Source organism: Aptenodytes forsteri, unplaced genomic scaffold (genome assembly GCF_000699145.1).
Source record: "Aptenodytes forsteri isolate BGI_AS27 unplaced genomic scaffold, ASM69914v1 Scaffold63, whole genome shotgun sequence".
Taxonomy (NCBI): domain Eukaryota; kingdom Metazoa; phylum Chordata; class Aves; order Sphenisciformes; family Spheniscidae; genus Aptenodytes; species Aptenodytes forsteri.
Window position 1 is genome coordinate 3,367,797 of NW_008794709.1, and position 12,860 is coordinate 3,380,656.

General features: G+C 38.2%; 1 protein-coding gene across 1 annotated transcript in view; it reads right to left on the minus strand.

The window, feature by feature from the left end:
* Positions 1–12,860, minus strand: part of KIF13A (kinesin family member 13A) — a 115,597-nt gene that overhangs the window by 66,298 nt on the left and 36,439 nt on the right. The window contains 1 exon segment of the mRNA XM_009273740.2: positions 3,176–3,188. Coding sequence (XP_009272015.1) covers positions 3,176–3,188 — 13 coding nt within the window.

The following is a 12,860-nucleotide window of genomic DNA, read 5'->3' on the forward strand; positions in this document are numbered from 1 at the left end:
GGTAACAGAGTTACGTAGGCCATTTCTAGGTTACAGAGCATGATACTCAGAGTGTTAGTAACTATTAAGAGTTAAACAAAAGACTTGTTCTGGTAACCACAAAGTTTAAGTAAAGAAAAGATATGGGGCTTTGATTCAGATTTCTTCAACAAACACCTACAGCAGCTTAAGACAGCTGTTGGTTACTATTTTGCTAACGAGGCAGCTAGCGGTTATGGCTTCCACAGCAAAACAAACAGTGATGCAGGTCCACGCATCCACCACATCAGTAAAAAAATCTGGAGTTTTGTCTCAAATTCAGCTGTACCTGTGGCTGAAAGTGAGATTGCAGATTTTAAACTAGAAGGGCCATTGTGCCTCACTGCTACACAGCAGTTACTTCTCACAGAATCAGAAAAGACAGCCAAGCAGTATTCACATTTTAAATAGCCAAAACAATATTCTGCAGAACTCTTTTTTATTAAAGTCCCTAATCAATGGCTTGAAGAATTAATAATTTTAAGGGTTTACGCATGCAAGTATACTTATGTGAACCACTTGCAGGTAATGAGTACCATATCCACTGTTAAGTGCTTGCCAGATTAAGCCAAATGACACAGTTAGTTTAGAAAAGAGTCTGATTTCCACATTCATTATCAGTTGTTTCAAACCCTAATCCTCAGTACAGACTAGACAGAGTCTGGGGCTTCCCCCATTTAGCAATGCAGTACCCAGACTGAACGTAACCCCTAACATAGACTGTCTATGCATCTATACAATATTGTAAGTGCATAGCTAACATGTTTAATAGCCATTTCCATCTGACCGATAGATGGCCAAACAACTATGTTTTGGTTTTACAGAAAAAAGTTACGCTGGACAGGTGCAGACATCACTCACATGAATCTCAATGAAACAGTCAGTCTGACATGTAGGGTGACTTACAGAGCTACATGGTTGCCAAAAATAAAAGCAAGGGAGAACTGAGGAAGGGAAATTTTCATTCATACATCCCTATTGGAACTGCTGATGGAGATAAGTGATAAAGGAGATACATTAGGAAATGGCAAACAGTCTACACTGGTAAGCTTAGTGTAAATGGAAGCCATTAAAGAACTGAAAAAGAACAAAGTTGGTCACTGTATGGAAAACTCAAGACCTACAAAAGGCCTAAAGAAGTAAGGACAGAAAATCTGAAGGCAGCCTAGGGCACAGCTCACAAATCTCAGCTCAGAACAACCGTTCTACCTTTGTCACAAAGTTACACTAAAAGCCCAAGATCAGTAATATACTTAAAGATAACGTTTGTAGAAATAGCAAAACACCCCAATATCCTTATATAACTTTTCCTACCACAGCTTCTGAGCTACCAGGCTGAACTAGGATGACAGTTCATCCACAGCTGATAATAAAGTAGCTCGTTAAAGTAAAGAAACTTCCAATATTTATGAAATTTCATTTTTAAAAAAAAATCCTAATTTGAAGAAGATCAACTACGTGTAGTACCGTAAAAACTGTATAAATCAAGAAACATCCATATCTCACATCTTTACAAACTCACAAAGCCTATTTCCACTGATGGCAAGAACCTTCTTCTGTCTCAAACTGATAAACATTTCACACATCATCTTAAGTTTCAGCATTATGGCTCAAGGACGTTAATGACCATCTAACTATACCTAACAATAATGTGGCATATATGCACAAACGTGCAGCTGTTACGTTTCTGTCGAAGAAACACAAGGCCATAATTAAGCTTCTACATAATGCCAAGAATAACTTTATCTGCCTATAATGGAATATGAATGATGTACTACAGAAAATGAAAGTTCTCATAAAAAAGTTTTTGTGAAATTACAACAACAAAAAGGAGGGGGTTTTTGCTTTTTTTAAAATTTGTAACAATGATCAAACTTTTTTGTATTAGATATACTAACTGGGACTGATAGAAGAACTTTATTAAATGCTTTCAAAAAAACTGAGAAACTAAAAGCAGGTCCAGGAAAAAATAAATCAGTACAGGATACCATTTTAAACTGCAATATCAATGTTATTCATTTTCACCTGCTGTGACCTCAAATTACATATTTTTGTTTGTTTTTTCAAATATGATTATTTAAATTCATGTTAAACTATTTTGTTCCATTCTTCCCTGCCTATTGGGAATAATACACATCACTTACTGAGAAGATGTTTTCTTGTGACTTTTAAAATTAATCAAAACAATAGATATTTAGATTTTTTTATATATATATGCACACGCACATATAAAATAGCTGTCTGAACTATATAGTAGATGGATATCCATAGAAGACAGATATATAGATCAATATCCATCCCAATTTCTATTCCCAGAAGGCCTACAGAATGCTCTGCCACACCTGCAGAAGTCACATCAGACTTGCATACACTATTTCTTGAAGATCTACAAATCAAAGAGAAGAATGTAAAAGAAAACCTCATTCAGAGCTAACCACAGCTTTCTGCTGTAAAAAGTACCATCCAACAGAAACAGAAAGGATAAAATTATCATTAAATTGCTGAAGCAAAATACCAATACAGAGTTTTGCATGTGCTGACAAGATGTAGTTCACACAGTCCTTTTACCTTATGATTGCTACCAGCCCTGTACCGATACTGTATTTGTCATCCCGGTAAGGCTCCTTCTCTATCCAATAGATACGTAACACTCATTCTCCCTCCCTTCCCCTGCATTACAAACAACACAGAATCTTTTCTAGGCAAATTCTGGTGCACTTTGGCTACTTTTACACAAATTATTAATTCCTAAAGATTGTCAATTACAAACAAGAGCAGTTTGTTTCTTACTAGATGTATTTTGCCACCTTTTAAATACAATATTTTAACTTTTAAGCAGAATTATGTGCAATGAAATATTTTACACACAATACTTATTTACTCTTTCAAATGCTTTTATGAATGCATTAAAATAACGGCTTGTCCTGGTCACAGCTTTAACAAGTCATGTGCCTTGCCTGCATGTCAGCTGGATTAAAATGTATTCTTCTGGAATTATGAAGTCTTTAACTTAGAAGTATGAGGAATAGATTTTTTTAAAATGTATTTTCCTTTATTAAAGCTGTATTGATCACATGCTACGGGAACACGCCCAATATTTCTGCATTGCTCAACATTTTCAAGCAGGTACAAATGCAAAAAGAGACAAAATACTTACCTTAGGTGGTTTTCTAGATGATTGGCAAAAAATTATCAGCAACGATGACGAGAAGTACGAATACATCATTCACATAAAGGGAAGGGAACAAAGAAAAAGAAAAGAAACAAAGTCAGTGTACATCATTACAATAGTCTGAACTTTTTTGTAATCCACAATGTATTTAAGAATAATCAGATCAGAAGATATTTATATGATACACCATAGATTTTTTTAACAAGTAATTACTTAACTAGTAATACTGCCCCACGTTAAAAAGAAAGGAAAATGCCAGATTCCTTATAGGTATAAAAATCTAACAGCACTGAGTTCCAGAAGGAAGACAAGCATCCGTTTTCTTTGTTGTGGAAGTCAAAACACAGCCCATCTTGTGGCACACAAACTGAGCCTGCAAACTGGCAGACCAAGGTGCCAGGGTGAAGTCCCACTGACTTCAGCAGTGCTAATATGCAAGACCAAGGTCAGAGTCACACAATTGTTTCTTGTAGAGATTATAGAAGTGTGAAGAAAAATAAACCTCTGTTTTCCCTAGCCACAGAAAGCCTACACAGAGCATAGTAAGCCAACGCAAAACCACCATTACCCTTCACACACAACTCCGAGTGCTGTCACAAATAAAGCAGAGACAACAAACCCCCAAACTAAAGACACCAGCTCAGAGTACTTCAACTTGTCCTTAAATGCTGTTATGCTTATGCTGGCAGCCATATGGCCACACAGTAAATTAAATCAGTTTGGGGTATTTTGGTGGGATTGGTTTCAAGTGAGATCTCTGTCCTGTCTCACTGTGCAGCCCCTGTGCTCACTAATACCAATGCAAGAGAGGAGGTGAAAATATGGTGCAGAATTAGACTGACTTAGGCTGTTCATGAAAACTACAACCTTAGGCATATGTTTAAATTATGTATTGAAATAAGCCTGAAATGACACACAGAAGAAATTTTCACTTGCTCTTCACATGAAGAAAAATAGCATATAAATGTGGATGAAGAAAAAAACCACACAACCAGAAAGGTCTACAGACAAAACAGCACAAGTAGGGAACATAGTAAGGTTTATAAAATAAGGATATGGATGAAGGCTCTCTATCTACCCAGCAAAAGACACACTACACAAAATTCAAAGGTATCAAGAGGCTACAGTCTCAGTGCAGAAACACATGGGACCGAGCCGTGTTTTCATCCAGACTACATATACTAACTCCAACAAGTCAGAGGGGCAGGGGGGAAATAACACTTTGAGCAGTTTTCTTAGCAACCGACAATACGATGGCTCAGAAAAAAAAGCTGAAGAGAAGCAAATCCACAAACACATATTACGCAATCTTTTCTGCCTACTCTCAGCTCGTACCTTAGATGACATGTCTGCCTAAACCAGAAGTTACATAGCTGGCACACGGTACTGGTATAATGCAAACATACTTTGCCTCTGAGCCAAACCACTCATTGCAGCCTTACCCTTTCATTAACGGTGGCTACACAGGCTCAGCTCATAGCTAACTCACGTCCAGGTGGCTCAGAACTTGTGCAAAATGCACTCTTATCTAACTGAAAAATACATTTAGCTATACTTTGAATATTTTTTACTTTAATCAATTTTCGGATGTGATGAAAGTCCAACGTTATCAGCTTGTCTAGCCAGAGTTCCAGCACCAGCTCTAAACTTCCAATTCCTACTTGGAAGAGAAGTTCCTATCGAAGGAAGTCATCCAAGGTTTTTTGGAAAGCTTTTAAGTACACTCATATCTTGAAAAATAATTCCAGAATACATCAGCTTTCCTAGGGAATTCCTGATAGACTGCTGTACAGGTTCAGCAGAAGACCTAAACAGTTTAATTGAAGTAAACACCAACAGAAAGTTTATCAACTTTTTTTCTGAGATCATTCTTCTAAGCCACATTTGGAAAAGGTACAGAACATCACTGAAGTAAACAAATGATTTGACACAGGTTTTAAGACATTTACTTAAGCAATGCAAGCCACTACCTTTTAGGAAGTTTCCTCCGATGCCCATTTTAAGAAAAGCATAATAGCGACTTTTTAAACCATTGGTGGACAGCAGAGCTTCCCAGTTGGACACAAGATGTTCATCACTGATCTCCTGGATTTCAAAGCACCAGGAGCTGCAGCTTCCTACCATATGTCACATCCTACTGCTCCAAACTCTTCGGCTATTAAGACCAAACTAGCAACTCCACAAGTCACCTGCTAGCATCACCAGCAGCGACACAATCAAGGGTCTCTGGAATAAGTCAGCTATATTGTCTCACAGGACAGATTTTTTTTTTTTTTTTTTTTTTTAAGCTATTTGGAAATTCCAGGTAACCAACTCACTGTAACCATTATCCTGGCAGTGATTCAGATGGAGACACTCCGAAATACTTTCTTCAATCAAAGGACTCAGACTAATAAAGAACGAACTGTTTCCAGTTTACCAGAAATCACATCTGTAGCAGCTTAAAGATGAGCTATAAAACCTGCATTAGCCTCAATCAATTTTTCACATCAGTTTTTTGGTTTGCTTTTTTTTTTTTTAATATGCGCTTCATGGTTTCTTTCCCAGAAACCAGCAGCTTTCGGCTTCATAAATAATTAGATTTGTCTCAATTTTCACCAAACACTGACCATACAAACGTGGTGATTCAGTGTCACACCTGGGGCAGGGGGGGAGCAGTGACAGAGAGCAGATGACAGAGATAAAACAATTAAGGATTTTTATTTCCCAGAATTTTTAATTCCATGTCTAATCATCCATGGTGTCAATGACAACATGCAGGTATACCTTTTGAATGACAACAAAACCTCCTCTAAAGTGGACAGCTAGTACACTTCAGGAAATTATCACTGAGTTACGTCACCATGTGATGCATCTGCACAACAGCGGATTTTGGTTTAACCTGACAAAGGGCATCTTCCATCTGCACACTCAGATGGAAGACTGACTTTTCTCACATGCCTAGAACTCAAAACCAAAGTACATACCGCCAAGAGCCTGAAAAATATTCTCACAGGTCAGAGGAAAAGTATGAATTTCAATGACCACAAAGCCCACTGAGCTTCTGAACTTTCTCCTGCCTTTGTCCTTAAACCACCACGACTTTAGTAAAACATCACTAGAATGATTTTCTGAGCAGTATGTCTGCTGAGGTCTACTCCTAGAATCTACTCAGGCTTTATCTTTCACAACAGTATTAAGCCTCTCCTGTCCTCCTTGGCTAACACACACCAAGACTGCAGAGTGCGTAGCTATCTCAAATTTTTATCTAGATGGAGAAAACCAATTTCTAGAAAGCTTTGTGCTAATGCAAACATGGTTTTTTTCCTGTTGTCTCTTGCTAAAACTAAACCCATAATGGTTCTCACATTTGCTAAGAGAATTAATTCACAAAATGTCAGTTCTAATATTCTACACTAGTACATGAATGAGAAGTCTTCCTGACTGCATCCACATTTTCCCTCTACCATCTACCCACTGCCTGTGACAGCCCACTATGAAAGGAGTGCGCTTTGCTAGTAGTTTAACAACAGCAAAGGTTGTTTAATCTTTTTTTTTTTTTTTAACTGCCTACACTATTTCACAGGACTCTCCCTTTGTCATATAAAAAGTTTATATAAACTGGCATTACATATTCTGAGTGGAAAACTAGTCCCATGCAATAGGAAGCAACAGAAGACACTCTTGCACTACGAGCATCCAGAAGTACACGATACTGTCATCTTAAAGACTTAATCATTTTCAGAACTACACCTGTTTTTTGTCCCTTAGCAAGCGTTGTCAACATTCCCAACCAAATGTCACTTCTACCAGAGGAAAAACATTTTATACATCAAAAAACTTGAAAGAATTGGTTTTTCTCCCCGTTTCATATAATGGGGTTTCACCACCCCACCCACCCCCAGTCAAAAATGTCACCTTCAGTAGGGACAAGGTACGTTTTGAAAATGAGAACACAGGTGTAAAACCAGGTACTCCACATCGAAGGAGACAGAGGAACACGGCATCTTTGAAAAACAGGTCTTAGATTCTTTGGAACAACACCCACACAGCCCAATTCATCTCCAATTTGGCTGTGCTAAGAAGCCAAGTAGGTCACAATTGTACTATAATTATTTCACATTTTGGAAAGTATTTGATGGATTCTTTTCCTTTCTCACAATTAGTTAATGAAGATGAAGCAATCATAATCAGCTATGTTAAGTAACCACACATAGTATCTATCACAGATGATGAATGAACCACATGGCATTGCAGCTTGCTCTTCTAAGCTGACTACGCCAGAAATCATCATCTAAGACACTGAGTCTGAAATACCTTTTTGCTCTCGTCACATGTGCAACCACAGTAAATTCATGGTACTCACTGTTCTCCCAAACATATAATTAAGTGTTTACAGGTAGTGGCTACATAGTCATCAATGTACTCATCAGGATCACTGGTCGAAAGAATTATTACAAACAACTACCAACATACTAGAAAAGGGAGAGAAGTCTTCAGGTTTTTATATGCTAAATTGAAAAAACAGTCTTCCTTCTTTCCTCTGTAAGATCATCCTGATAGATAAAAATAGTATTTTTTTACATTTATTTTTGAGCTCTCTCTAACAGCATTTGGTAGCCACAGTTTCCAAAATTTGGTTTCCACATATTCCTCACGTGCAGTTTATTCTGTTGAGAATTCTGCAGTACTAGAAAATTAATGACTTCTTTGTACAAGCCTACAGCCTGTTCCCAGTTACATCAAGTCACAACAGGTTATCAAACTTGTTATGCTTTTATGCATATGCAAGGATGTAGCTTTGCACTCCTCCCCTCTTCAATTTCAGCATGATCTCTTCTCTCACCACTGTTCCAGCATCTCTGGAATCTAGAGACCAGCTGTTCAAAACAAGTATTATAGTATTTTTTTAGTGTGTTTTTAATTTTGTTTTGTTTTTTAAATCAGGCTGCCTTACAACTCAGGCTGAAATATCACCAGCAGTGTGTGTTTGCCTCACTCAAAGGCAGAGTGCAAGGGAACAAACCAGTGGCAGGACCATCATAACGAGTACGCCTTGCTTTACTCCATCGAAGTAACTGCATTGTTTGTTTATCCATGTATATAAGGCTTTCAGAGTGGCTGCAGCAGAGACAGCAGACATTCAGCACTCCTAACTGCAAACAATGTAAATTATGTAGAAGCAAAGAGATGACGTTTCTCCTATCCTTCACAGTAAGATCTAGGATCCTTCGTTGTCTCACAGTTTATCACTGCAGGCTGTTACTTGCAGGCTTGACACCAAGCATCTTAAAAAGCATGCCTATATATTATTAATGGACACTGTACTACTTAACAAAAGCACCTATCTAGAAAACGATGGCAGTTTGCCACACTAAGAGTTTCAGATGATCATGTACTGCAAACTACTGGCAGTACACCATTTTCTCTGCAAAGAACACAGAAAACAGACATTTGCCCATTTCTCCCTTCCATTTTCTAAACACAGAAGACGATCAAAGGAAATGGCAGCGGCAATGCCCTGAAGGGGAACAGTGTCCTACCTTTGTGCTTGGCTGGGGCACCTCCTGCAGAGCTCACTAATGAAGTTGGCATCACAATTTGATACTATGATTGCTGGAAGAGTTACTTTACATACTGTATGAGCACACATACATACACAAATATAGATAATTAGTTATTTTATATTCTTGCATAAGGTGGGCAGCACATGCCCTGGATCTGTTTAATCCTCCTACCCAGCAAAAGTCTGTTCTATAGACAAAATAATCCTTTGAAGAACAGCAAAAGAAAAACATTTTAACAAGTAAAGCAATTTGAGCAAGTGCCTGCATAATAAGGTAGTAGCTGATCATAATCAGAAACACTACCAGAAACAGATGCATACTGTAAAAATACGTTGCTCTCTCACACTTTATGGAAACACTATGTCAAGAAGCTGTGCTACTCACTGCAAACCTAACATGTGCAAAGAGAGAAAAGTCAAGAGACTGAAATCAGAATGACAAACACTGTAAACAAAATAGACATTACAGTAGCAGAGTGACTTCCATGACACAAAAGAAACCTAGAAAATGCCTGGATATTTCACCATAACAGGGTTCCATTCCAAGAACTTAAGCTCATTCACTACAACAGTGATGAACTATAAAAAAAAAGGCACCACAGGTTCTGAAACCAACACAAGCTCAGTAAAATAAGTGAAAGACATTATATTCTGACATTTACAAGATGCAAAACAGAAAATGACAACTGCCCTGGAACACCACTAGTCCCTAACTTACTTTCACTCCCAAGTTCTGACTATTTTTAGCAATTTGTTGACATGAAGTTCAAGTGGTTCTAACCTTTACACAGAAGCCTTGGTATTCATGTAAAAACAACTTCTACTGACAGCCTGAAAAAGGGCTGGTACCTGTCCTACATGCAACAGCATGCCACTTTGCAAACAGCAATTGGCTTAGGAGAACAGTCACCACCCATAAGCAGAAAGATTAATCTATCACTTTGCTAGAAAGTTCACTAAAAAAAGTTGTCTACCCTCTCACATAAAATAAGCTTTTAAGAAAAAGTTATCCCATTTTAGCTGATTTGCTTAGTTTCACCAAAAAGGCAAAAACTGACTAAAATTGTCATTCTGCTCTGTGATAAAAGAGCTCTAACTCAATCCCAACTGCTGAGACTGTGTCCAGAACCTACGTTAAATCATCTGTTTTCCACAAGTCTTTAATCATACTCACTCAAAGCTTAGATAAGACTCTAGTTATTGTAATAAAAACCTGCTACACCTATCAGAAGTACAGCATAACCACAATCACAAATATATTAAGCTTGTTCTTATTAACATCCAACTAGCCTCATAACAAAATGGCAAAGGAATGCAATTCTACCTAATGATTCCTACTAGTGGCAGTTACTTCACAAAGTAATTCTGACCCTTTTAAAACTGGTTCTTTTTCCCTCCTTTTCAGTAAAACTGAACACAAAAGAATCTTAACAAGGAGATTTTTACTAACCAGTCAGGTTCAGAGGGATGAGGAAAAGAGGGAGGGGAAAAAGAATACAATCTCAGAACCCAAGATCTGTTAGCTCTGAAGACTAGTCTCAAATGAATGACTCTTAGCCTGAATGCAATGAAACTGCTGTCAGGGCAAACAGTGTATTTCTGGAAAGTATGTGGAAACATATGCTAGCAGTGTTAGTAAAATTACCATGGCATTTATTAGGCACCCATTATTCTTGTTCTGTTGCATTTATTACTAGCGCTCTCAAGGAGAAAAACACCCCAAGCATTAACTGGCATTTCAACTCTGTGCACAAACTCTATTGCGACTCTCACACCCAACCAACCAGTCACTTGGGTTAGCTACTCCCAGCTATTAACTACCTCTTAAGTCTCCAACGTCAATGGAAAACATTCCCTTTCAAAACTACCGCTCCTTAGAAATTCCTTCAGAAATGCTGCCTGTAAGAACCATCAAAACACTAGGCTGCACTGAAGATATACCCCTTCTGCAGGCAGTGCTCCAAGCTATCTGAAAAATACACTCCTATTTATCACTCTATACAGTATTTATTGCAAGAGATCACCTTCAAAGGCACGTGAAGAAAGTTTGCTAAGCAATGTAGCATTTCATAAATTAAATTCCACTTTGTTAGTTTGCCTGTTCAAAACTCAAGCATTACAATTTGCTACAAAGAGATGAACGGCGATTAGCAGCTTCCTTGACGAGGATCAAGACAGAAGATCTCTAGTCAGTGGAAGGACTATGTACTGGAAAGAACTAAACCATAGGTGTTAACTGAGTAACTGGATCTGAACCTTGGTTGTAACACGTCACTGTCCTCAGTAAATGGAAAAAAGAAAAAAAAAAATCACTATTTTGTGCTGGGAGGTAGGCATATCCTTTCTTAGTCAATCAGGATAACGACACAGTTGAGAAGTTTCTGAAGATACAAGTGCAACAGTCCTGACCATGTATTCAGGCTGGACAACGGACAAGAACTCCCAAGTCTCACTGTCACATTCCTTTATCACAACAGGGAAAATTATCATTCAAATTTCATTTACTTTATGTTACTAATGAGATTTCAAGAGAGATGCTAATTGGGCTTGACACTTCATCCTTTCACACAGCTCTGCAAATGTATGTTAGCATTCTTTAAATGTAACTGTAGTATGAAGAAGTCTGAGACTCAGCAAAATTCACAAATTACTATTTTCGTTTCATCCTAGCATGCATTTTTAGTGACATGAATATTAAATTAACTGATCAGAAATAAAATACTGTTCAGTAATTTGTATTTGAAATTAAAACTTTCCCCAGGTTTGATGACAATACACATTAGCATAGCAATTTCCATCACTTCACTGAAAAGATTTTTCAGAAGAATGTCTATGGCAGCTGGCTGCAACACCAGTTGTTTTGGTGACTTTGAGATTACATTACTTGCCTTAACAGACAGCGTTAACAACTGCTACTATTTGCCCGAAGCGGATGCTATGCAGAGAAAGATGATGATGGTTCATGGGATAAAAAAGGTTTTCTGCGTGGAACTATATACCAAGAATGTAAACTCACATCAACTCTATATAAAGAGACAAAGTGAATAAGGTCTCCTGAGTAGTTGCAGGACCAACACCTGAAAGTACTGAGGAGACTTTATTCTTGTATAGCACTCATACAAGTGAGATTTCTAGAGATCTCTTCACTGATCTAGAAGCTTAGGCAGCATTCTAGTTAGCTCTAGTAACCTAGCATGCCACGAAATGAACCACAAAAGTTACCCAAAGGCTAGAAAAATTCTTCACAGTGTATGCTCCAAGTTTATCAGTTAACAAAAAGAGAACAACTGCCAAGGCAGCTAACAACCTTCACAAAGAGAAGACATCAAGCACTAAGTTACTGAACCTAGCAGGGAAAGGTACAACCTGAACTCATTTCTAGGAGCTGAGGACAGATAATTGCCAGCAGACAGGGGTGGCATCTGCAATGGCACTCACAGATTTTCCATCTGAGGGCTTCAGACAGAGGTTAGATGCCTTTCTGGTAGACACCAGAAATGTAAATGAGTTAGTGGGCTGAATACCTTGCAAGAGAACACATCCTGTAACAACAGAGGAGGCGAGACCAACAGAATTTGACAGGCTCCCACTTCCCCAGTGAGCTGTGAATTTGTCACAATTTGTATAAACGTTACTTTACTCTGAGCCACAAACATTTCCCTCTTTCACAGCAAAGCTTGCAGGCAAGACCTCTCTAGCAGGCATTACGTACATAATAACATGCACTTGGTAGTAATGACAACCACCTCCTCGCCATTTGCCATACGGTAAGACATAAATGATAGGAGCGACAAACACTCCAGACTTCTATGCAACCACTACAACTAGCACTGTGGAAAAATAAACAAGATCCCTAAATTTTCCTGGACTGAAAAATGAAGTACACACCTGTGGTGGGTTGACCCTGGCTGGATGCCGGGTCCCCACAAAAAGCCACTCCATCACTCCCCCTCCTCAGCTGGACAGGGGAGAGAAAATATAATGAAAGGCTCATGGATCAAGATAAGGACAGGGAGATTACTCAGCAATTACCGTCATGAGCGAAACAGACTCAACCTGGGGAAATTAATTTAATTTATTACCAATCAAATCAGAGTAGGGCAATGAGAAATAAAACCAAATCTT